Source organism: Chelonia mydas, chromosome 4, assembly GCF_015237465.2.
Source record: "Chelonia mydas isolate rCheMyd1 chromosome 4, rCheMyd1.pri.v2, whole genome shotgun sequence".
Lineage (NCBI taxonomy): Eukaryota > Metazoa > Chordata > Testudines > Cheloniidae > Chelonia > Chelonia mydas.
This window is the reverse complement of record NC_057852.1, coordinates 139522816-139545815: the sequence shown is the minus strand read 5'-3', so window position 1 is coordinate 139545815 and position 23000 is coordinate 139522816. Positions and strand designations below refer to the sequence as shown.

At 59.9% G+C, this 23000-nt stretch overlaps 1 protein-coding gene across 3 annotated transcripts in view; it reads right to left on the bottom strand.

The window, feature by feature from the left end:
• Positions 1-1960: 1960 nt before the first annotated feature.
• Positions 1961-23000, bottom strand: part of HSPA12B (heat shock protein family A (Hsp70) member 12B) — a 65772-nt gene continuing 44732 nt past the window's right edge. For all 3 annotated transcript variants that reach the window (XM_037898428.2, XM_043544976.1, XM_037898427.2), the window contains 5 exons: positions 21542-21628; positions 13192-13296; positions 7607-7865; positions 6819-6922; positions 1961-5030 (listed from right to left, as the gene is read on the bottom strand). In XM_037898428.2, coding sequence (XP_037754356.1) covers positions 4387-5030; positions 6819-6922; positions 7607-7865; positions 13192-13296; positions 21542-21628 — 1199 coding nt within the window. In that variant the 3' untranslated portion in view covers positions 1961-4386. The remainder of the gene's footprint in view (positions 5031-6818; positions 6923-7606; positions 7866-13191; positions 13297-21541; positions 21629-23000) is intronic.

Sequence of the window (23000 nt, the reverse complement as noted above, 5' to 3'; positions counted from 1 at the left end):
TTGCTGAGCTGTCAGTAACTTGTGTGTGGACGGAAGGCGGCTTGGGCTCAAACCTGAGGCCACGTCTGGGCTTAGTGTGCCGTGTAGCCACATCCTGTGTTCCCCCAGCAGAGTCCTTCATATTTCACAGGTGTGTTGTGAGCATAGGCTATAGAGAAGAACCAGCCATCACTTGCTAGGTACTGCTGGCCTGGGCTGGATTCAAACTCCCAGGCCGCTGCCCTGAGTTCTCATCAGTGCATCTTTCCTCAGGCATTGTAGGTACCTTTGAGTCGCTGGAGGGGTCCTGGGTTCAACTCACATGGCTTGTCAGACTAACGAAAGCTTCGCCTTTGACCAAAGCTTCAACCCCACATGCTATGAGTTGAGTTCAAACCCGCTTCCCCGTGGCCAGTGGTTCTCAACGTGTTGCCTTGCTAGGACCTGTTGTGTTAACTGGTTCTCCAAATATACCCTGCGGGTGAGCTCCACTGCAAGAACCAAGTGAAAGGTCATAAAATGTCCCAGATCCTGCTTCTCACCCCATTTCCCATTGCGGGCCGCGTCTGCAGCTCTCTGTGTGTTCTGTGGGCTGCAGCCGCACGGTGTCTATAGTCCCTGTATGGCCCTGAGGAGGTCACATGGGCCGCAGCTGTGTGCTGACTGGACCGCGGGTTGAGAACCACTGACCTACACCAATAAATGCCAGTGGGAAAGGTACAAAAGGGAGCCAGGAGAAGTGAATTAGTCCTGACAAAAAGGCCCACTGATGTAACTCAAGGACTGTGTTAAGATTATGGCTCATATGCAAGAGACGCTGGGGACCGGAAATCAGTGGAGCAAAATTGGCGTGTGGGAAATTAGGCCTCATTGCTGGACAAAATAATGAAGGGACGGGCTCTCCTGCCATCAGGGCCGTGTGGGAACCTGAAAGGAACACATCTGTGGGAGAAAAATCAAGCAGCAGCTGTCTGACAACTGCTGGCCAGGAGACGGGTGAATGGGAAGGCGTGAGCTTTACTATCATGGTGGCACAGCCAGGATCCGCTGGTTCACCATTGTGTGTCGTCGTCCTGACCAGACCAAGTGCAGGACCCAGAGGGCACCACCACCTCCCCTGGCTCCGTCGGAATCCCAAACACCAGCTGGGATGTCAGACTTTGTCAAGCCCCCTTCCTCTCATCTCCCGGGTGTGTTTTTTCTTTCCCCACCTTATTTCCTATCCCTCTCCTGTTTCCTTCTGTCTAATCAGAGCTTGGTTTAGCTGGCCAAGATTATATTTTGCAACGTAGCTGTGAGCCTGTGACCAGAAAGGCAGTAAAAGCAGTTCCCTAACTAGCCTGATGCTGGTACGAGTTTGCCAGGGCTCGCAGTGGCTGATGAGACCATGGGCTGGGCCTGGGTTGCGCAAGCAGTGAGCTGGCCAGTGAAAGGCAGCACCGGAGGCAGAAGCTGTGTTTTCTCTTGGCTGCTCTTTTCTCTCCGGGGACGTATTTGTCTTTTAGCAAATCGGCTCGGTCTTTAATAACAACCACAACAGTGACTGCTCCAGCCCATCTCAGCTAATGTCCTCTCTGTTCCCCGAGCGAAGGGGTAGCATCATCTTTGGTCCCACCTAGGAGCCTGTCAGACAAGGGGCTGAAGTCTCTATACACCCCACCCCAAACCTTGTTTAAAACTTTAGTGCCGAGATCCTTTGGGCCCATTTATTCCAACTTAAAACAATGAGCCTCCACTCCCTCCCCCACGTGATCCCTCTCTTCTTCAGCTGGGCCCCACCTTCCCTTCTGCAGCATGGGAGGAGTGGTGTGGGTGTGATTCCTTCACACCCGCTGGTGAGCCCCCATGTTAAGAACACCTGCTCCAGGTTGAAGACGGCAACTTAGTTCTTCTAACATGGCACAAGGGCGAAAGCAGACCTGCTCTCGCCACTGCTTTAACGCCGTTCCCCGCCTCAAAAGCATTTTCCCCCTCCCCTGGCTGCAGAAGAGTATAATCGTTTATTTTGATTTCCATCACATAGCATACTTCTCTTAAACACCGGATAAAGGCCGCACACTTGCTTCATTAGTGCCACGGATCCAGCCATAGTGCTTGCCTCTTACACCTGGGCGGGGGGGTTTACATGTGATACATAAAAATAAAAATTTGGGTTTACAAAAAAATACATATATTTATCGAAAGGAGCCTTTGTCACCGGTCACCATTGCTTTGTCCCCAGCCACACAGCCTGCCAGTAATCTACAGATCAACTGGTATCAACCACGGCAACTCCCCCTTCTTCTGCCCTGACGGGGTCTGTCTGTGGTCGCTTCGGCTGAGCAGGGCCAGGAAAGAGGTTCCTGACCTTTAACTCCTGAGTAGGGACCAGCTGGCCAGTAGAATATTCATTAGCCAACTAAGGCAACTCCCAGGTGCCAAACGAGCCAGCAAAGCTAGTCAGCTGGGGCCGGCGGTGTGGCGAAGTGGGAATTTTTGTAATATTTTTAGAAAGCCGCAGCGTGCCTCAGTTTCCCCTGTATGCTGCATTACCACCTAGTGGGGGGAACAGGTCTGCATGCTCTTTGCAGAGGTTATGGATGTGGATGGCTCCTAGTTGTCTGGGGCCTTAGGGCCCATATCAGTGGAGCATCTGAGAAGACAATGGCAACCAAGGACCATGTAGGGCCCATCCCTCGGCAGGAAGCCACGCAGTGTTTGCCCAGCTGGGGAACAAAGGATGAGAGGAGTGCAGGGGGGTAGTTGAATGTTGGCTGCTGCAGGAGATGGGGGGCCCCCCTGAGCTGGGACAACTCGAGGTCAGAGGGTCAGGGCTCCAGGCTCTGAGCTGACTAGGATGGAGTGGGCTACAACTTTCTTTTCCTTATGCTAACCCAGGATGTCTTCTCCAGTCACCTAATAAACCCCACTGCATCCCCGCGCTCTGTGAGTGTCCCTGCGTCGCTCCCTAAGATCGTACAAGTCTCCCTGGGGGCCTGTCTCAGTGGCACTCGCAGAGTGGAGCTCACGGGGTGAAGGAGGGGTCCCGGAGGTCCAGCCTACGGAGGCGGTGAAGCATGGCTCACCCTGGAGGAAGAATGAGATCCCTAGGGGGTCTGGCACAGAAGGATTCCTCCTGGAGACTGTTCCAAAGCTGGGACCAGAGCTCCAATCCTGCGGCTCTGTGCCCGGTGGCAAGCCCCAGCGGGGTACAGAACTGCCATGCAGGAGCAGCGAGGTGAGCGCAGGTGAGCTGGATGTACTCCTGGATGGAGCGTGACCCTCCAGAACTGCCAGGGCAGAGCGCTCCCGCTGGTTTCAGTCCCTGGAGGAGCGAGTGCCAGTTGCTGCATTGCATGCAGACGTCACCGGGAGAACATCCGCCGGGGAGCTCTCTGAACTTCATGCCAGTAAACCGTCCAGGCGCCGATGCCGACATCATGGAGACAGAGCCACTTTATCACGTCACCTCCTGCTGGCCACCAGGCTGCGTTTGCTGCCAGCTTGGCTTTGTGTTTACTTGGCCAAGACATGCACGTGTGCCTGGGTGCTGGGCTGACATCCTGCTGAAGATCCTGCTAAGGAGCACTCTTGAGAGGCCTTTGAGACCCGAACTGTGAGTCTGACTGGCTTGAGCCTCGCACTCCAGGGGGAACTTCCCCAACATAAAACAAGCCAAAAACAAATCCGGTTTCTGAGTAACAGGAAGAAGGGTTTGCAGCCGGAGGAGGCCTTCTCTTGTAGTGTTCTTCCTACAGGAGCAGAGGGCTTGTGATTTTGTGAACACAGAGGGTCCTTCTCCCTCTTCAAAGAGGCTGCCGGCAACATTGTCCAGCTCAAGTGAAGTAGCTACTGGCTTAGAGCTCATGGAAACTCAGTTAGGAGGTGGATCACTTGATGATTACCTATTCTGTTCATTCCTTCTGAAGCACTTGGCATTGGAAGGCAGGATACTGGGCTAGATGGACCAGTGGTCTGACCCAGCATGGCCGCTCTTATGTTCTTAGGGTCACTGCTGCCTTGGCGTGTCCCCGTAGGATAGATTTTCTTCATAACCCTGCTGTGGCGGAGGGTAGCCTTGTGACACAGCAACGCCACGTCAGCCCTGAGGTGAATTGAGGACTCCTCTGATGGAGTGTGTCTGGCGCAGGGACCTTGACCGCAACCTCGGGCAGGATCCCAGCGAGGACCATGGGTTCCCCATGGCTTGATTAGGTTTGTGAGTCAATGAACCATTGATCCCTAGCAACGTAAAGCTCCTGCAAGTCCGGTATCACTGCTGCTGAGGATACAAAGTGACTGCATCTCGTGGTGTGAAACGCGCATGGACGTGAGCACCGAGGCATGTGCTGTCAGGGGAGAGGGGCAGATGGTTGTGGAAGACGCCCCACGCCCCCGCAGCCTCTGAGCTGTCCCTTCCTTTGGGGCTCAATTGGACAGGAAATCGATGGCAGCCCTGACTGTCTTGGAGGTCCTGACGTCCATAGCTGCCACCTTGAGCTCCGTGTCCCCGAACTGCATGCTGGCCCGGATCTCCCGCCGGCGGCTCTTGGGGCAGCTCGGCTCGTCCAGCTCGTCCAGCTCCAGGCTGATGGTGCCGCACTTCCTCACCCCCGGGTCGGTGATGTAGACCACGTCATCCGAGGCGCAGCAGTAGATGTTGATGATGATTTTCCGCTGCCCTACCCTGGCCGGGCAGTAGCTTCTCTGCACCACCTCGCCCAGGGCCACCGACTGGTCCACAGAGACAAACTTCTCAAAGATGTCTGTGCACCAGTTCTTCCCCTCCTTCACCAGCAGCTTCTCCTTGGGGTGCTTCCCCTCCACAAATTTGTTGAGTACCCCCACGCCGTAGGTCAGGGGCGAGCGCCTGACCCTGACGATGGTGGGGTCGAGGCCGAAGAGCACCGCCCCTTTGAGGATAGTCAGCCCGACGTCCTGGGGGATGATGACGCGACACAGGCTGCCGAAGGCCGATTGGACGGCGTGCTGGAGCATCGCTGACTCGGCAAAGCCCCCTACCAGGAAGAGGAACTTGATGCCTTTGACGTCTGGCTTCTTCAGGAGGTCATCTGGAAAAGGAAAAGAGGGTTAAACAGTGAACCTGGCCCTGCTACTGACTGGGTTTGGGTGGGCGGCCGGCTGCCATAACATCTTCATTAACCCCTGGGAAGAGCAGGGGAGCGGCCCGTGAGGGACCGCGATAGAGGAGATGGGGGTGGGGGGGGAGAGAGTGACTCAAAAGGAGCTGATCCAATAGGATTTAGGTGGGGAAAGTCCCCGTGAATCCATGGAGTGGGGGTGGGGGTCATGACCCAAAACAAAGCTATTCGGGGGGGAGGGGGCACTGGAGGGGTTGAAGGGAAGGATGGACTGGGCCCTAGTCTAGGACCAGGACTTCAGGGTTCAATTCCCTGGTCTCACTCATGGGCCAGAGTGGTGCCACAATGCACATAGAGTTTGACCTCCCACGTAACCCTGGCCAGAGACCTGCCCTGAATTAACACCTGCTGGAACCGGAGCACGTCGGGCAGAAAATCACCCTGGCTGCAGTTAAAAATTGCCCCAGTGAAGAATCTCAACCGCAACCCTGGGGAAACTGTCCTGCGGGCAAGACCTTGGGTTGGTCAGTGTCTCTCTGTGCCTCAGTTTGTCCTCTGTTCGGGGGGGATAAGAGCTCTGCCCTACAGCCAAATCCATTAAAGACGGTGAAGCTCTCAGACCCTGATGGGGGCTGGATAAGCAGCGAGGCAAAGACCCAGCGGGGAGAGTGGGCAGCAAATTTAGGCGGGAGTTTGCAATGAGCTGGAGTCTGTGAAGCGGAGACTCCTGTGCACGTGAGATCAGGTCCCTGGGAGGGCACAAAGGCCAGTGCAATTCTGGGCTGGAGAAGCATAAGAAACAGCAACCTAGGTCAGACCAAAGGTCCATCTGGCCCAGTGTCCTGTCTGCCGACAGTGGCCAATGCCAGATGTTTCAGGGAATGACTAGTTGGGATTATGGGTTCTAGGGCACATTACTTCACACTTGTCAACCCTGAAACTGGTGACAGGGAGAGAAAAGTCCCTTTCCCACAGTCCTGCAGCAACATTGTCAGATATTGACGCAGTGGGGGCCGGTCAGAGGTGAGCAGCTGAAACGCTCAGGGCCTGGGAGGGAACCATCTAGGAGTTAGATCTCTGGAACTGGTGCAGGTGGGGAACAGACCAGGCAACCAGGAGTGGTACCAGGTATATAGTGGGACACAGTCTCTCTAGGTACCCCTATGGCCCCCTCCCCTCCATGCTGCAGTGTCTGAGCATCTCACAAATGTTAACAAATTTCACCTCACCCCGGTGAGGTAGGTATATCACCACCCCCTGTTTTATAGATGGGGAAACTGAGGCACAGAGAGCTGAGTAGCCAAAGGTCACCGAGGGAGTCTGTGGCAGAGTTGGGAACTGAGCCCTGGTCAGGCTCTGGAACAGTCTCCAAGTAATCACCCGAGCCAGTGGTGAGCGTCTGAACCCACTGGCACACGTCGCAGAGAGCGACTCTGCACCGGGCACGGGATGGACCCAGGGAACTGGAGTCAAGGACCTGCCTAGGTACTGCCCCCCTCCCCTAGCCCTGACCCTCCTCGGGGCTCACGGCCTCCAGCGAGGGGGATAAGCCCTGGTCGGAGCCCAGGAGACGACCCTGGCGTGTGGACTTGGGCTGGAGCACAGCCAGCTGGGAAAGGCTGGAACAAGGGAGCTGAGGTTCCCAGCTCTGCCCCTCGCTCAGCAGGGGTGGGGGAGGAGGGAGCTCCTCTCTCCCCAGGCTGGATCAGGCCCCGCGGTAAGGGCAGTAGCAGCCAGGGTCCCTTCGCTCAGCCCTACCGATGTGCTGGATGATCTGGCTGACAGTCGGCTGGAAGAGGTCGTTCATGGCCTCCGACGACATTCGCAGCATCCCCTGCGAGGACCACTTCACAAAGTTCACGCTGGGGGCACAAGAGCAGAGGGGAGTGACTCTCCTGGGCTCCCACAGGCAGGGCCAAGCGGTGCCTGGCCCCCCAGGGGCTGCTGGCCAGGGCTGCCCGCTCTCATGCCTGCTGCAGAGAGCAACGGGGAGGGGGCTGTGTCCTCCTGCACCCTCTCCCCATTGCACCCATGGGGGCTGTGGGCGTCCTGCCCCTAAAAGCCCAGAATCAGTCCCCCACGTGGCCCACCACCTCAGTGCTGCTTGGCCCTGCCTTGGTGCACCTCTGCCTCCACCCTGGCCTCCCCCCGGCACTGGCTCTGAAGGGCCAGCCTCCGCACCTTCTGCCTCCTGCCCCTGGGCCACATCCGACCCCTCACCATCTCCTGCCCTTGTGCCCACAAACAGCCAGGTGGGGGAGGCCAAGAAAGGTGTCCACGCCCCTTCCAAATGCGCCACCAGCCTGAGTAACTTCCTACTTGCTGAGCCCCCAGGCCGGGCCCAGAGGCATAGCCCTCTGTCATTACCGGGAAGGGCATGACCCCATCAGCAGGTACCAGTAGTAGGCTGTTGTCTTCCATGTGAACTAGCCACTAGAGGGGGATGTGACACAAGATCTCATCCGAAGCTCCTGGCCCCCCTCCCCGCACAACTGGGGGGGGGGCGTTCCAAGCACACCTCAGCCCCGCCCAGCCCCCTGCCTCACCTGCTCCGCTTGAGCGCCGTCTCCACGTTCTGGCCCCGGTGCCTGCGGTAGAAGTCGATGAAGGAGAAGGGCAGCGAGACGTTGAGGGGGTTGGAGCGGAAGGGCGCTGCCGCCCTCTTGCGGGCCTCGAAGGCGATGGTCAGGTCCACCCAGGCTGCCGGGCGCTTGGCCTTGAAGGTGGCGATGAAATCCTCCCCGAAGATCTGGCCCAGCAGCCTCTCGAAGGCCAGGTCCACCCCCACCGCCCCATAGGGGCCGCCTGCAATGCACAGCCACTGCGGAGTTATGGGGTGCGGGCAGAGCCAGGGCAGGGACAGGCCCCCGGGAGTGATGGACACCCTGCTGGGACGGGGGCAGGGCGGGGCTCCCCAAAGCGGGAGCTGGAGTCTGAGCTTGTCTGGGTGAAGGCATTTTCTGCTTATGGGTCTGAGGTGTTAATAGCACTGGGGGGAGCCAGCTTATAGCAGGGGCAGGGGCTGGCCAAGAGTCACCCCCACTAAGCTCTGCCAGTTCTGACATACAGCCTGCCCTGGTCCTCCAGCCTGCTCCCAGCTCTGGCCCCCCACAGCTCTGCTGGTGCCCCTCGATCCTGACTCACAGCCCCACCCCCACCCCCCCCGCTAGCCCAGCCTGGGGCTCCCCCCGCAGCTCTGCTGGTGCCCCTCAATCCTGACCTACAGCCCCCCTGCTATCGCAGTCCTAGGGTACCCCATGCCCCAGCTCTGCTGGAACCCCTCAATGCCAACCCACAGAGCTGCCCTGCCAGCCCAGCCCGGGCACCCATTGGAGCCACGTGGCTAAGGAGCCAGAAGTGGTACCTGGGTCCACTCCAGATGCACAGGACCTCCCGGTGCCCCCCACATTCACCCAGCTCTTGGGGCTCCATGGGCTCGTGGGTAGGGCTCAGCCCCCATCCTGGGGAAGGCTGAAGGGGGAACTCTCCGCAAGGAGCCGTCCCCCCATGGCGCAGCCTCCAGGGCTGGTTTCCGTGGGAAGGGGCAGTGGTCAGGGCTCAGGGGAGGGAAATGGCTCCCCGTGCCCAGCTCCCTGCTGAGTCGGGGGCATGTGGGTGGGCAGGAGATTGGGGAGGAAGGAAACCCAGCGGGCCAAAGCGGCCGGTGGGGACCCACTGCAGGAAACCCCCATGCTGCAGGGTAGGCAGCTGCTGTTTGCCTCAGGTTGCCTCCCCCACCCCAGTCCACTGTGCACAGCCCTTGGGGAGGGGGTCGGTCCCAGCTCCCCTCCCAACAGGCACGGGAGTCAGCTACGCTGCACATCACAGCTCAGCGAATGGTCCCTTTTTGTCTAACTGCCCCGGCTCTGGCCCCGGGGGGGGGGCACCCTACACACCCTGCCTCACAGTACGGGGCTGGCTCCACTGCACATGAAGCCTGGCTCTTTGGGGTCGTGGGGTTTCCAAGCCTGCGCTCGAGCGCCACTCTGTGTTGTACCCCTGGGTTTACAAGTGGGGGGGTCCCAGGTCTCCCAGCCATGATAACGCGGCCACACTGCAAACCAATGGGGCTTGGGCCTGTGTCATGGCAGGACTCGGGCCCTGAGCCGCCCCTGCCCTGCAGGGTTCTCGGCCCCTGGGCCTGAGCGCTTGCTAACCCCAGTCGGACTGATTTGGGTGTGGACGGAACAGGGGCGCGGGCTCACAGCTGAGTGGCAGCCCGCTCAGTCTGCAGTGTAGCTGCCCCCCAGCCTTGGAGACAGCCCACACAGCCCCCTCTTTGCTGGGGCTTTCCCACACTCGTCCGGGCCCCACCCAAGTCTATGGCCACGTGCCCAGTGGTGTCAATAGGGCCAGGAAGCCGCCCATGCTGATGGGCTCGGCCGATGTGCACGGCCGCGCAGGGCATCGCAGCCAGCCGTTCCTGCATGGAGCCCTGTAACCCACCACTGGCGGAGAGCGTCTCCCACAGCGACGGCCCTCTCCGGGAACCGCCTCTCCCCAGGCTGGACATGTCCTGGCTACAGATATCCCCTCCCCAGGGGAGCGAGCCCACCTCACCTGCGCCCCAGGGCTCCCCTCCAAGAGCCCCTAGGACCTAGAGCCCAGCTGGAGTCGAATAACAACAGCTCAAGCAATGGCTGGTAGCCCCACCGCATTCCCCACCCTTCTCCCCCTGCAGCAGGACAGGGGACCTCCTACCTGGTGAACCAGGCCGACCAATGCTCTGCGTGTCCATCCCTCTGGCAGTTGTATGCTGCCCCCTGCATGGTGGGAGCTGAGCCCCTTCTCCCCAGCCCTCTGCCAATGCCAGTTCATGATCATCTGCCCCCCACGCTCACGGAGACGGGTCAGTATTATCACTCCCCATCACACAAAGGGGGAAACTGAGGCACACAGTGGCACCTATCCACTGCAGTCAGAAAACAGGGCTGGGGCTAGATCCAGGCACTCTCCAGCTCACAGTCCACACGCGCAGCCGGCTGGTCTCTACCTCTCGGGAGGCGCGGCAGCCAGGGCTTCATTTGCAGTGAAAGCGGTGCTGGGGCCCTGCCCTTGCCGCAGCCTTCTTGCTCGAGGCGATGGCAATTAGCTAGACCTGGGACTAGACAGCAGGGAGCAGCCCGGCCTCATGGCAAAGGCTGGAAATAGCCACTAGCCAAAGCGCCAGCAGATGGTGCTCAAACCTAGGTTGCATCGTGTCGGGCCGTGGTAGGCCCAATAAACCCTGGTCACCTGGGGCTTGTCTGGCGCTTTCTGGCATCACTCGGTCGCTGTTTTTGCAGGGGCTTGAAAAACCCTCAAAACGCAAAGCTGCTACTGATGACCTCCTTCCCCTCAGCATGATCAGGTGTGTGACACCCCAGGCTTGGCCTATATTCTGGTGGGGGAAAAGGGGGGTCTTTTCTATGCTCCCGGGCCCTCCCCTCTCAATAACCTCACTGCACAGAACCCTTCTGCCATGTGACTGGGAAACTTTACCATAGAAACCCAGCGCTGTCTCTCACCCTTCTCTTAAGTGGCTTAACGTGACTCCAGTCCATTGCACTTCCTCAGCATCGCTGCCCATGGTGGGGACCTCTGCAGGCCCCCAGCAATCCTCCAGTCGGAAGTCTATAGCTAATTTCCCTCTGGACACCAGATGGTGCCACAACCCCACACTTCACTGAGCTGCTGGGCCTGGGAGCGGGACTGGGGCTGCATGCTGGGGGGCACTGGGGAACTGTCCCTGGGAGAAGCTGTCTCCCCAGCTGAACCGGTAGCTCCTGACAGGGGGACCCAGGGTTTTAGGCCTTGTCTACACTACACAGTTTTACTCTGACATCATAACACCCCCCCCCCCCCCCCGGCCCCCCGAGCAGCGTAGGGCTTATGTCACTGGAGTTAGGGCCACGCCATGTCTGTGTAGACACCGTTTCCCTTACATCAGCTGTTGGCTCTCATTCTTGTCTACTTCATGGCTACTCTGGAGCCCTGAACCTGACAAGAAAGCCAGCTCCCACTATGGAGCTGGGTCTCCACTCCAAGCCGGGTTGCCACCCAGGCTCCCCACAGGGAGCCCTGCTGCCCCCTGGGGTCCAGGGCCCCAGCTCCCTGCTCCCCCCGGGAGCATGGCAGCCGACCGGACTCCTGGTGCGGATCTCCCCGCAGGAGGCGAGAAGCCCCACGTGGCTCCCTCTGCTCCTGGCTGGGAGTGCAGAGGTGAGAAGCCCTGGGCAGCTGCCCCGCTGCTCCTGGCTGGGCGTGGGGAGGAGAGAAGACCAGGGGAGCAGGGGCAGATGGGCTCCCGGAGGGGATCTGCATGGAGCAGCGAGCCCTGGCTCTCAGCGCCCCACACGGCCCCTCGTCAGTCGGTGGACGTGCTCCTAGTGAGGACGTGCACCGTCAGAAGGAGGGTAGTCTGGAAATCAGCCACCACAGTAGTTAATGCGGTGGCTGTAAGTCGACCTAACATAGGTCGACTTATCTTTGCCGTGTAGCCATAGACTCATTCTGGACAATCGCCTTTCCTTCTATGGCTTGGGAACGCTCCCGTCAGTGGGGACGCCCAGCGGGCAGGACACAGCCACGGGAACAGTCCCGCACTGGCTACTAGGGGGCGGGAGTGGGATGGCTCCTTGGACGTGTCACACTACCTCAGTCCAAGGCTGCGCCCAAGCCCCTCCCCTAGGCCTGAAATTTAGACCCAGCTACGGCCACTGCTGCTCCAGCTCGTCCCTGCTAATCACACCCCATCGGGTCACCACCCCCCCCCGTCCCCACCGCCTTTGCCCACAACACCGGCCTCCATCACCCACCGCGTCAGCGGGGGCAAGGTCTGAAGGGACCACTGGAGCATCCCGTCTGCCCTGCTATATAGCCCGGGCCACCGACCCCACCCACCCCCCGCGCACTGACCCAGCAACCGGAGTTACCCCAGCTGTGACAGCCTGCAGGAGCCCGCGCACCGAGCGGCCCCGCTACGGCAGCGAACTGATTAGGCGAGACAGGCCCAGCTGAGCCTGGCAAGTGACTCACACCCAGCTGCAGCAAAGTGACCCCCCCCCGCCCCCCCCGGCACCACTGCCCCCTCTGACCTTTTCCTTCCCAGCCCCACAAGTGGTGATCAGTAAGACCCCGAGCACTTGAGTATGAACCAGCCAGCCAAGCAGCTGAGCGAGCAAGAGGATGTTCGGTGCCAACTGGGCGCCTTGGCCCAGCCTAGCTCATGTCCCATCTCCCGCCGTGGCCATCCCTGATGTTCCAGAGGAAGGAGATTAAAAAAAAAAAACCCTCCCGGAATATACTTGGTGGCGGGGAGAGAAATCCCTTCCTGACCCCAGCCTGTGGCCAGCTGAAGTGCTGAAACATGAGTTTTGGGAACATAGAACGTAAGCCGGACGTGAGCCCCAGGGCTGCTGAGCCCTGCATGCCGCCATCACGAGCAACCCACGTACAATCACACTCGCCTTTGTCCAGCTCGCTCTTCGAACTAATCCCATCCTTTGCCTCACAACCCCCAGCGTGTGAGTGTGTGTGTGGGGGGGGACTGACCCAGCACCTTGCCCTTCCAATGGTGAGACCTTCTCAGCCATAGCCTGAATTTGTTCGTGGCCAGTTTATCCCCATTAGCTCTTGTGACCATATCGTCCTTTAACTTAAAAGCTCTTCACCCTCTCCGGTGTCCCCCCCCCCGCCCCCAATGTATTTACAGAGCGCAGTCAGATGCCCACTCGGCCTGCTTGCTAGCCAAGCTCTTCCAGGCACCTCTCCTAAGCTAGGCCCTCCAGGCCCCAGCCATCACCACCTTCCACCCCGCATGGGCCACCCTCCCTGACCCGATCCGTACAGCCACCACCATCCCCTCCTCCGAGCCCCTCTCCAGACACACCCGTGCCCCAAGGCCCATGGCACCATGCTGGCCGAGGAGAGGCAGCCCCGGGGCACTTTGCTCCACAGGCTTTTCCCTCAGGAGCAGTGACCGATGGATGCTCCAATCCTTCCACCCAATACAGAGGGTCAGCCGTTAGCTGGGGCGGGAGGGGGGAAGCATTTGGGGGTCTGATCCAAAGGCCGTGGGAGTCTTTCCACCGGCTCCAACAGGCACTGGATCGGGCCCTTGGCACATGGCTCCCGGGGGTCGCCATCCCACCTGAGGCTTTGTAGAGCTCTTTGAGCGTCCCTTGCGGCTGCTCGATCTGGTGGACGGTCAGATCCACCGTCCCGCCGCCGCAGTCAGCCACGATGTAACGGTCACCTGGAAGAAAATAACAACAACCTCCCCTAGCTCTCATCATCCATGGCTCTCAACACAGGCTGGTCTCATGGCCCCCCCTTTTTGCAGGTGGGGAAACTGAGGCACAGAGCAGGGAAGAGACCCGCCCAAGGTCACCAAGTAGACTAGCAGGAGAGCCAGGCACAGAACTCAGGTGCCCTGAGTCGCAGACCAGTGAGGCAGGAGAACTGTGGTCGTACAGACACTGAGTCCTGAGACCCTGCCCCCTCCTTTCTGCCATGTGACACGGGGGGGGCAGCCCTGATGCAGCCAAGTGCTCGTCCCCCATCCCTCGCCCACGCCCCTCACTCTCTGCCTCTCCATAGCTGGAAACGCCCGTTGCAAAGCTCGGGCCTGAGGGCCAGAGCAGGGCAGGATGCGGCTGGGAGGAGAACCCAGCGTCACGCAGGGGGTCACTAGAGGCAGGCGCTCTTCGCTGTGTGTCAGGAATGAGTCTATCCCCCAGCACGATGATAGGGGGCACGGTGCTGCCAGAGGAACCCTTCTTTGGGATCAGGCATTAAACTGAGGTCCTGGCCATGTGGGATCTCAAACAGATGCTCTTATCCCCACGGCCAACTGGGACAATTACTCCCTGTCTCCTTAAACTTCCTCTGGGGTGGGGTCAGTTACTGCTTAACCAAGGAGACTCCGCATCAGAGATGCCCTAAGACACCTGCGTCCCCCAGTGATGGGGGAGCAGGAAGGGGAAGGAAGGGAGGGTGGAGCTCCTGGCCAGAAGCGGGAAGAGCCTTGTTCGGCTAAGTCACATGTCGTTCTCTCCCCTCCTTATTGGATGACTGAAAGCAAAGACCGGCCTTTCCGCCAAAGGATGGAGCTGGCCCGAAATTTCTCACAAAGCCGTTTTCCCCATTGGAACGGCCTTTTCCACCAGCATGGCAACATTTCTAAAAATGCCAATTTCAGCTTCACCTTTTGGGTGGTTCATTGAAAACCAACCCAATCCAAACCGTTTGCTACAGAAACCTAACCAATTTTGGCCAAAATGCGGGGGGGGGGGATCACTTTTGTAAAGTGTAAAGGGTTTGGTGGGTCTCCAGCTAAAAACGAGTTCGCAAACAGAATAACAACCTACTAGTTCTGCACTCTCAGCTCAAGTCTGCGCTGCGACCCCGGTTCAATCCCTCTTGGTGAGCTGGGGCCTGGAGGTCGTGACACTGAAAGGTGGGACGTCTGGGGGAGGCACAGATCTTTTCACCAGCATCTAGTGGGCTTCTGAGGAGCAAACAGCCTGAGCTGACACTCGGTGCTTTTCTATTTGCAGGGAAGCAGCCTGGCTCCTTGACTGGCTGACAGGCTCTAAGCCTGGGGCTGTTTCACATCCTTTGCACCAGTGGTGTTTAACGCTGCACGAGGGGAGTCGGGCTGAGGCCCGGCCGGCTGGCTGAGTCAAGAATCCTTCAGCGTTTCATTAAGCAGGGTGGGCCACCGCCGCTGGGCCGAGAGGGGAGCCTGGGGAACTGCTGCCTGGAGCGGTGAGATCGCCGTTCTCAGGAGTGCAGGAGGGAGGGAAAGTCTATGTGACCTGAGGCACAGGACACCCTGGGTTGGGTGGTGGCTTTGCCGGGTGGTACCAGAGGCGTCTGGGAATGTTGCAGCTGGCTCGGGCTCCCCTGCTGGTCCCCGAAGGAAGGGCGTGGCCCACCCACAGCTCTGCCCCTCGTCGTGGCTCAATACACCCCGGTGGGCCCAATTCCGGGCCAGTGAAGCAAACGGGAGCTTTGCCACGGATGTCAAATCAGGCCCTTGAAACCGAGTTTGAGGCACCACAGCACCACTTGTTCAAGGATCTCAAAGCATTTTTACCAAGGTGGCTCATTACCATGAACCCCATTTTACAGGAGGGGAAATTGAGGCACAGAGCAGGGCGGGCACTTGCATAGGACCAGCAGGGCTCTATCATTCATGCTGTTCAAGCACAGCCTCACATCAGAGAGCTGCCAGGCATGCCAGGGGAGCCCACCCACTACTACACCCCTCCAGCTTATTCTTCCTGGCACTGGTGCACCATGGTCCCATCCCCTTTGGGGCACCTTGCACCCCAGATTGCCACCATACCCATCTACACCTGAGAGGTGCCAAGTGCAGGAGGGGGCTTCTCAGATCCTCCCCTCACAAGCAGGGGAGCACAATCTGCCCCCCAGTAAGTGTCAGAGCCGGACGAGAACCCTGGCATCCTGGAGCCTGGCTTTGACCTCCCTTTCCAGCCCTGCAGAGTCCAAGCCACTGACTGACCCCAGCCGATGAGCCAGCTGAGGTCAGTGGGAAGATTAGATTCCCACTAATTTCCATGGGCTCTGGATCAGGCCCTTAAACCCTAAGCTTTTGGGAGCAGGGCATGTCTCTGCAGTTTATGCAGCACCTAGCACAATGGATGGGGCCCTACCAACTTCATGAGCATGAAAAATGCCTCATGGGCCATGAAATCTGGCTTCCCCCGTGAGATCTGGGTCACGGTATCGCCACCCTTACTTCTGCGCTGCCTTCGGAGCGGGGCTCCTGGCCAGCAGCCGCCGCTCTCCTGCTGCCCAGCTCTGAAGGCAGCGTCGCCCCAGCAGCCGTGCAGAGGTAAGGGTGGCGATACCGTGACCCCCCCCGCCCCCCACAACAGCCTTGCAGCCCCTCCTCCCCGGCGGCCGGGACCCCCACGGGGACAACACCGGGACAGTTTGGATTTAAATATCTGAAACCATGAAATTTAAGATTTTAAAAATCCTCTGACTGTGAAATTTACCAAAATGGGCCGTGAATTTGGTAGGGCCCTAACAAGGGGGCCTTGATCAGCGCCTGTAGGGGCCACTGTCGGTCCTGCTAATTACTGCTAAGAGCCGCCCTGTGACCGGAGCAAAGCGCCTGCCCCGGGTGGTCTAAGCAACTGCCAGAGTTGCTTTGCTCCCTCCAGGTTGAGCCGTTTGCTGCATTAGAGCCTGATCCTGGGGACCTTGCCCAGCCAATGGGCCCGATTCTCCCTGACAGTAGTGAGACTCCAATGCAGCCGATGGGGCAGGTCACACGGGGACAGGACTCATGCCTACGGGACTTTCCCGCCGGCTGCGCGAGGCTCCGAGCTCGTCAGTTACGTCCACCGGGCTGCTGCTTGTACCTTATGCTGCAGAGCCCCAGAGGGGATGGACACCTCTGGAGACAGCTCCCTCCAAGCCAGGGGCTTCCCCCCATGCTCCCTCCGTGGGCCGCTTCTCAGCCTGACCCTGCGGCCCTTCCCTGCGCACAGGCCAGGCGGGGCTGGACTGGGGTTTGCAGGGAGCGTGGAAGGGGCCGTGGAAGCACAGAGCACTGTTCCCACCATCCAGCGACTGCTCCTCCATGGTCAATCCTCACTGAATCCAGCCCTCCCTCCTGAGCCATGTCAGCGTTCTGCGAGCCAGCCAGATGCACGGTAAGGAGCGATTTCCTGCCAGCAGGGAGCTGACCTCAGCCCTTCCTTCCGAATTCCTCCGGAGCAAGGGAAATCGCTACGCCCCTGAACAGCGGCTTGTCCACTCCAGGGTGCAGCCCCTGCAATCTGCCAGGCAGGAAGGCTGTTGAAGAGAGCAGGCTTCGGGGAGGATCTGGTCCATTCCTCTTGGTAACTGGCACCAAGGGGTCACCTGGGGCCGTGTCCTCATTCCTTGGGCCTGCCTGGGCGCTCAGGGCGGGGTGGGGCGCTGACTCAGTGGTAGGTCTCGCAGCGATGTGGCGGGGAGCAGGTGTCGAGCGCAATGCCTGGGAGCCCCCCACGCTACCGGCGGCAGCTGCCGCAGCTTAAAACCTTCCAACACAGAACACGACGGCCCCGGTCCTGCTCTCTCTGAAGCCAACCACACAGCTGCCACCGATTGCCCCGGGAAGCCGGGGACAGCCCAGCGCGAGCTGAGTGCTGAATATGCCCCCCCCCCCCCGCTTTCCTAGGGGCACGGAAGGGAAAGAAGCATGCGGACGGGGCACTGGAGTGCGAGTCTGGACACTGGGTTCTGACCCCAGCTCTGCTGCGGACCCACTGTGGGACCAAGGGCAAATCTATCCAAGGTCTTTATACGGCACCCAGTACGGTAATAGCTGAACACCTCACAGCCTTTGATGGATTTAGCTCCCGACCCCCGTGGGAGGCAAGGCAGGGCTGTTATCCGCACTGTACAGATGGGGAAACTGAGGCCAAGAGCAGTGAAATGATGCACAGAGGACACACACTGAGTCATCCGCAGTGCTAGCCTGATTACTGGCCGTGTGTTCTGACCACTAGACCGCACTCCCGTCCCGACTCTGGAAAGTCCACTGAAGGCACCAGGCTTCAGACAGAACAGGCCTAATATGGGCTTGGTGGGCACCACTCAGGCAGGGAGCTTCACAATGCAGCCAACAGGCAGCGCTGCCGGTAAGAGCCTTTCAGAAGCCCGTGGGTCGCAAGGCCACATGTCCAGGGACTTCCCTGCCCTGAGAGAGACGAGGAGCCTGGTGGCTAAACCGGAGCATAGGATATTAGCAGGTGTGGGTTCCCAGCTCTGCCTCCCTCTGTGACCCTGGGCAAGCTGCCACCCCGCATTGTGCCTCGGTTTCCCCAGTTGCAATCTGGGGTTTGGAAAGTGTGCTGCAGAAGAGCAGTGCGGTGCTATTGCAAGCGTGACACCTGGTGTGTTCTCAGATCTTCCTGCGGTTTCCTGTATGCGTGGAGCGAAGGAGGGTCCCGACTCCACCCCAGAACGGTTTGGGGCCAGAATCCTCTGCTTGGTTTTCAGCCAGCGCCGGGTGCTAGCTGAGAAACGGGGCTACCCCTGGAAGTTCGGTCCATGCTGTCGCTGCCCAGCGGGACAGGAGCATGCCGGCTTCCGTTAGGTTCCTGGGCAAGTGCCTCTCTCCTGCTCCAGACTAAAGATCTCGCCCCTTGTCACCCTCTCTCCAGCTGTCCCTGTAAGAGGGTCAGATTCTGGTGGAGCAGCTGAGGCAAAGCGGGGGGTCTTCCTGCCCCCTTGCCCCCCAGCCGGCCTTTCCACGGTACGCAGAGCGCCCTGGGCCCTGGCCGTCGCTGCCGGTGGTGTGTGAAGATGGTTCTCTGCCAGCTGCTGCTGAGCACCAGGCATCGCTGGCCTGCCGGCACCCCCTAGCAGAGGGAGATGGTGCCTCTCCCAAGTGGCTTGGCTCCTTGCTTCCCCATGCCACTGCCCCTCTGCCCCAAGGACTCCCCCACCCAGGGGGTTCCCTGAGGCTGTGCTCTGGCCAGCCTCCTGCTGGCTGTGCATATGGGGTGGCTGGGAGTTTCAGCGAGGCGGCCCCAGGTTCCAGCAGCAGGTGCGTATCATCCCCTGCTCAGAGAGCGAGGCGCGGCTGAGCTGGCTGGCTGCGCCCTCGCTCTGCTAAGACACGGGTGACGCTGGGAGGAACGGCTGAGCCCCTGCCAGCACCTGCCCTGTGCTGCCAGGCTCACTGCCCTGCATCTAGCTGCACCCCAGCTGCTGGGGAAAGTCCAGCTAGCCCGGCGACGAGGGCGTCCCATCGGCTCTGCTTGGCACGGGGGTCCCAGCGGCCGCCCGTTCCTTTGGGAGGCAGGGACCTGGCTGGCAGGTGCTGAGCGCATCAGTCCTAATGACTCTCATGGCAGCTGATGGGCTCGCAGCAGAAAATCAAGCCATTTATTTAGGCCCCTAAATCTGGATTCAGGGGGCGTTCGCATCTGCAGTGTTTGCTGTATCAATGCTTCTCGCCGCCCTGCTCCCGCTTCCGCAGCTGTCAGGTGGGAGCTCATGCGCCTTCCGCTGCCGAGCGCGCCGCGGTCCCTGGCTGAGGAGTGTTAGGAATCGTTAATTACTGAGCACGGTTGAGTCGCTAGGGATGAAGGCGCTGCGGCTCGGGTCGCTTCGTGTGGCCGGTCCATCTCATCTTCTGGGCTAGCTGTTCCCAGTGGGTAGAACAGAGGCCTAGGAAAGGGCTCTCGCCCTGAGCCCATGGGGTGACCCTGGGCCAGTCACGTCCCTACTCCGTGCCTCAGTTTCCCCAGCTGTAAAATGGGGATAACACTGCCGACCTCGCAGACGCTAGCTCGTGGCTGCGTAGAAAGAGCTCTGGTGAAAGGTGGTAGCGCAGGGGGAACTGCAGCATTGGTTTGCAGCGGAGAAGAGACAGGAGTGGGCTAATATCAAGGGGATTCTGTCTTCTGGCTGCCGGCCTGGTGGCTCTCTCTCCTCCAGCCTAGTGTCATCACACAGGGTATCCCCTAAGCCCTGACCTGGGCTCTGTAGTCCAGGAAGGCACTGCTGACCGCATTACAGGCCATGCCAGGCGACGGTGCAGTGTCCTGGGCCTGGGGGTGAAAGTAACATAAAGGACTTACCGGGACGCGGGAGTCCTGAGCAGGGGGGTGAGGCCTCAACCGGAAGAGGCGGGGCCTTTAAAGCCCCGGGCCCTTTAAATCAGATTTAAAGGGCCCGGGGCTCCGGCTGTGGAAGCGGCGGCTGGGAGCCCCAGGCCCTTTAAATCACCGCTGGAGCTACCAGCTGCGCTGGTGGCCGGGAGCCCAGGTGCTCCAACCATGATTTAAAGGGCCCGGGGCTACCAGCCACCGCTACCGCAGAGGAGCCCCTGGCCCTCTAAATCGCTGCCAGAGCCCTGCTGCCAGAGCCCCCGGGTAGCAGAGGCGGCCGGGAGCCCTGGGGCTCAGGCGGTGATTTAAAGGGCCGTGGGCTCCAGCCGCTGCTACCTCAGCAGAGCCCCGGGCCCTTTAAATGGCTGGCCTGGGGAAGCCGGTACGTTCGGCCGTTTACCGGCTCTTTCACGTCTGCCTGGGTCTGGGGGCTGCCGGACTGCGCCAGCGAGATGAAATCACCCCAGCCCGCTCCCCTGCCCCCCAGCTGATTGCCACCCATGCCACAGATTCTGCAGTGGGCTGGGCTCACGTGGCAGCAGAGTGGGGCCAGGGCCTCTGGACCGACTGCAGAGGGATATTCCCCTTGCCAAGTGTAGCACAAAGCTGGCTCCCGGCCTGGGGCAGGCACCAGCTGGATTTATTTAGCTGCAGCTTAAGATCAGCTTTGTGCGGGCGACTGGAGAGAGCCAGGGCCAGCGGGGGAGGTTGCTGGTTAGTGCCCAGGGATTTTCCCTCTCCGGAGGTCTCGTGGGCGTTGCCAGGGCTCTCCCTCCTGGGAAGGGAAAGTGGCTCCCACCCGCCTTTCTTTGTCCCTCTGCACCCTGGCAATGGGGGAGCTGGAGAGCAGCTGTGTCTCTAGAGAAACAGGGAAGCTTCCCCTCAGGGCAGGTCATCCCATCACCGCCTCCTGCAGGGTTTCCGGTATCTTACTCTGCAGCATCTGCTGCGGGCCACTGCTGGAGACGGGGTGCTGGGCTAGACAGCTGTATAGAGCCCGGACGTTCCCCTGTTCCTAGAAGTGCTGGGCAAGGGGCTGACCGGCAGTCCTGGCGAATGGGGGTCTCTGCTTACCAACAGGGCAGACACAGCTGGGCCAGCAGCCGGGCAAGCTTCCCTCAGGGGATGTCTGTACAGCACAGCTGCAGTGCCCTCACCCCGGGTACGGCAAAGCACCCTGCAGACGTTCCCGCACGGCCAGCGGGGGCGCTGGGGAGTCACACCCCGGCTTGCTGCGCTCTGACGTCCTGTGTAGACGAGCCCCGCCGGTGTCAGACCACTGGCTTCAGAGACACTTGGGAAGAGCCCGGGCCACTCCGTATGTCTGTCTCACCTCACAAGGTCTTTCCTTGGCGCAAGGGTGACACCTTCCTCTGTGTGTGTGTGGGGAGGGAGAGGGGGGGCGGGTGGATCTGTTTGCTAGGGGGCTGGCCTGGGACTTGGGAGATTTGAGTTCAATTCCCTCCTCTACCACAGACTCCCTGTGTGACCTGGGGCCAGTCACTTAGTGGCTCTGTGCCTCAGTTTCCCCACCTGTGCAGTGGAGATAATCACATGGCCCTGCCTCACAGAGGCGTGTGGAGGGTAAGTCCAGTAAAGATTGGGATGCGCCCAGATACTACGGTGACGCGGGCCATGGACGCCTTAGCCAGAGAGTTGCAGTCAGTTAACAGTGGCGTTCAATCCTAAGGGGGGTTATTTGTGGCTGTGTTTGGTCCTGTGGCCAGGGCGTGGAGGCTGCGCTCACGGGGGTCCTGGAAGCGGATCCCGTCCCCCGAGATGGTGGGCTCTGCTTTCGCCTCATTACGATGGGCCCCACCCACTTCCCGTTCATGAACAAAGGGCCCCTCCTACCTGCCTGCATTTCGGACCACAGCTCGCCGACCCCCGACTCCACCAGGAAGGTCCTGCTGTGCCGGGAACGCCGGAGCTGCTCTCTGGCTGCAAGGAGAAAGCAAAGGGATCGGGTGTGAGAGGGCCACGGGGCCACGGGGGGCGGCTGTGAGCCGGACAGGCTGTGTGGAGGTCTGACCTTGACTGTCGTTCAAACCACCTCTCAGTGGAGCTCGGGGAGTCAGACCAGAAGAGCAAGCAGTGCTGCAGGGCACAGCCGAACTGGGGGCGAACCCAGGGCTGGGCTAGCAGAATGGCTGAGTTGAGATTGAGGGGGGGAACCTCAGGACTGGACTGATGGGGGAGCGGTGGGTTGGGATTGAGGAGCACTGATGGTGCTGTGTGTGGGGACCCTAAGACTAGAATAATGGGGGACCTGGGCTGAGAAAGGGGGGCCTCAGCTGAGCTGTATGTGGGAAGCCCAGGACTGGAATAATGGGGGGCTGGAGGACTGGGATTGCGGGGCATCAGCAGAGCTGTGAGGGGGAGGTTTCCCTATATCTTGCCTGCATCGTGTCTGCCCCAATCGGTGCTAATCATCTTTCAGTTTTATGGCCTTAAAATCACCCCGAAATTGCCAGATAAAAACCTGCACCAAATTACCCATTGTGTTTTCTTGGGAGAGTGAAATCAGAGCGGCCCTGTGCAGGCGTCACCCAGAACTCGGAGACGCTACAGCGTGACCTGTCAGGCCGCGGTGACAAGGCTGCTGCCCACGCATCAGGGGCCCGAGTTCCTGGCCTGTCGAGCTGGAGTGGGAGACGGCTCTCGGCTAGCTCAGCCGGCCCACCGCAGAACCCTCCAGGAGCAGCGCAGCTGGGCGGGGCAGGGCTCCACCCCGCAGTGGCTTGTCAGCAGCTGGCCTTGGTGCGGATGTCTGGACGTGCAACGGGCTGCGTAGCGAACCATGGGCCGAGCTGCTGGAGACGCAGGGCAGCATCTTTGTTTGTGACAGTGTGTGTGTGATACGTCCGCCCCCATTGTTCCAAAGCACTTAGCAGCCATTGCACCCAAAGGGTGCCCAGGGATCACTTCACCCCCACAATGCAGTCACCTCTGGGGTGGGGCTCGGCTGCTGTTCCGCAGCGCACAGCAACAATACGACGAGAAGCTGGCTATGAGTCAGCAGTGTGCCCTTGTTGCCAAGAAGGCCAATGGCATTTTGGGGTGTATAAGTAGGGGCATAGCGAGCAGATCGAGGGACGTGATCGTCCCCCTCTATTCGACATTGGTGAGGCCTCATCTGGAGTACTGTGTCCAGTTTTGGGCCCCACACTACAAGAAGGATGTGGATAAATTGGAGAGAGTCCAGCGAAGGGCAACAAAAATGATTAGGGGACTGGAACACATGACTTATGAGGAGAGGCTGAGGGAACTGGGATTGTTTAGTCTGCGGAAGAGAAGAATGAGGGGGGATTTG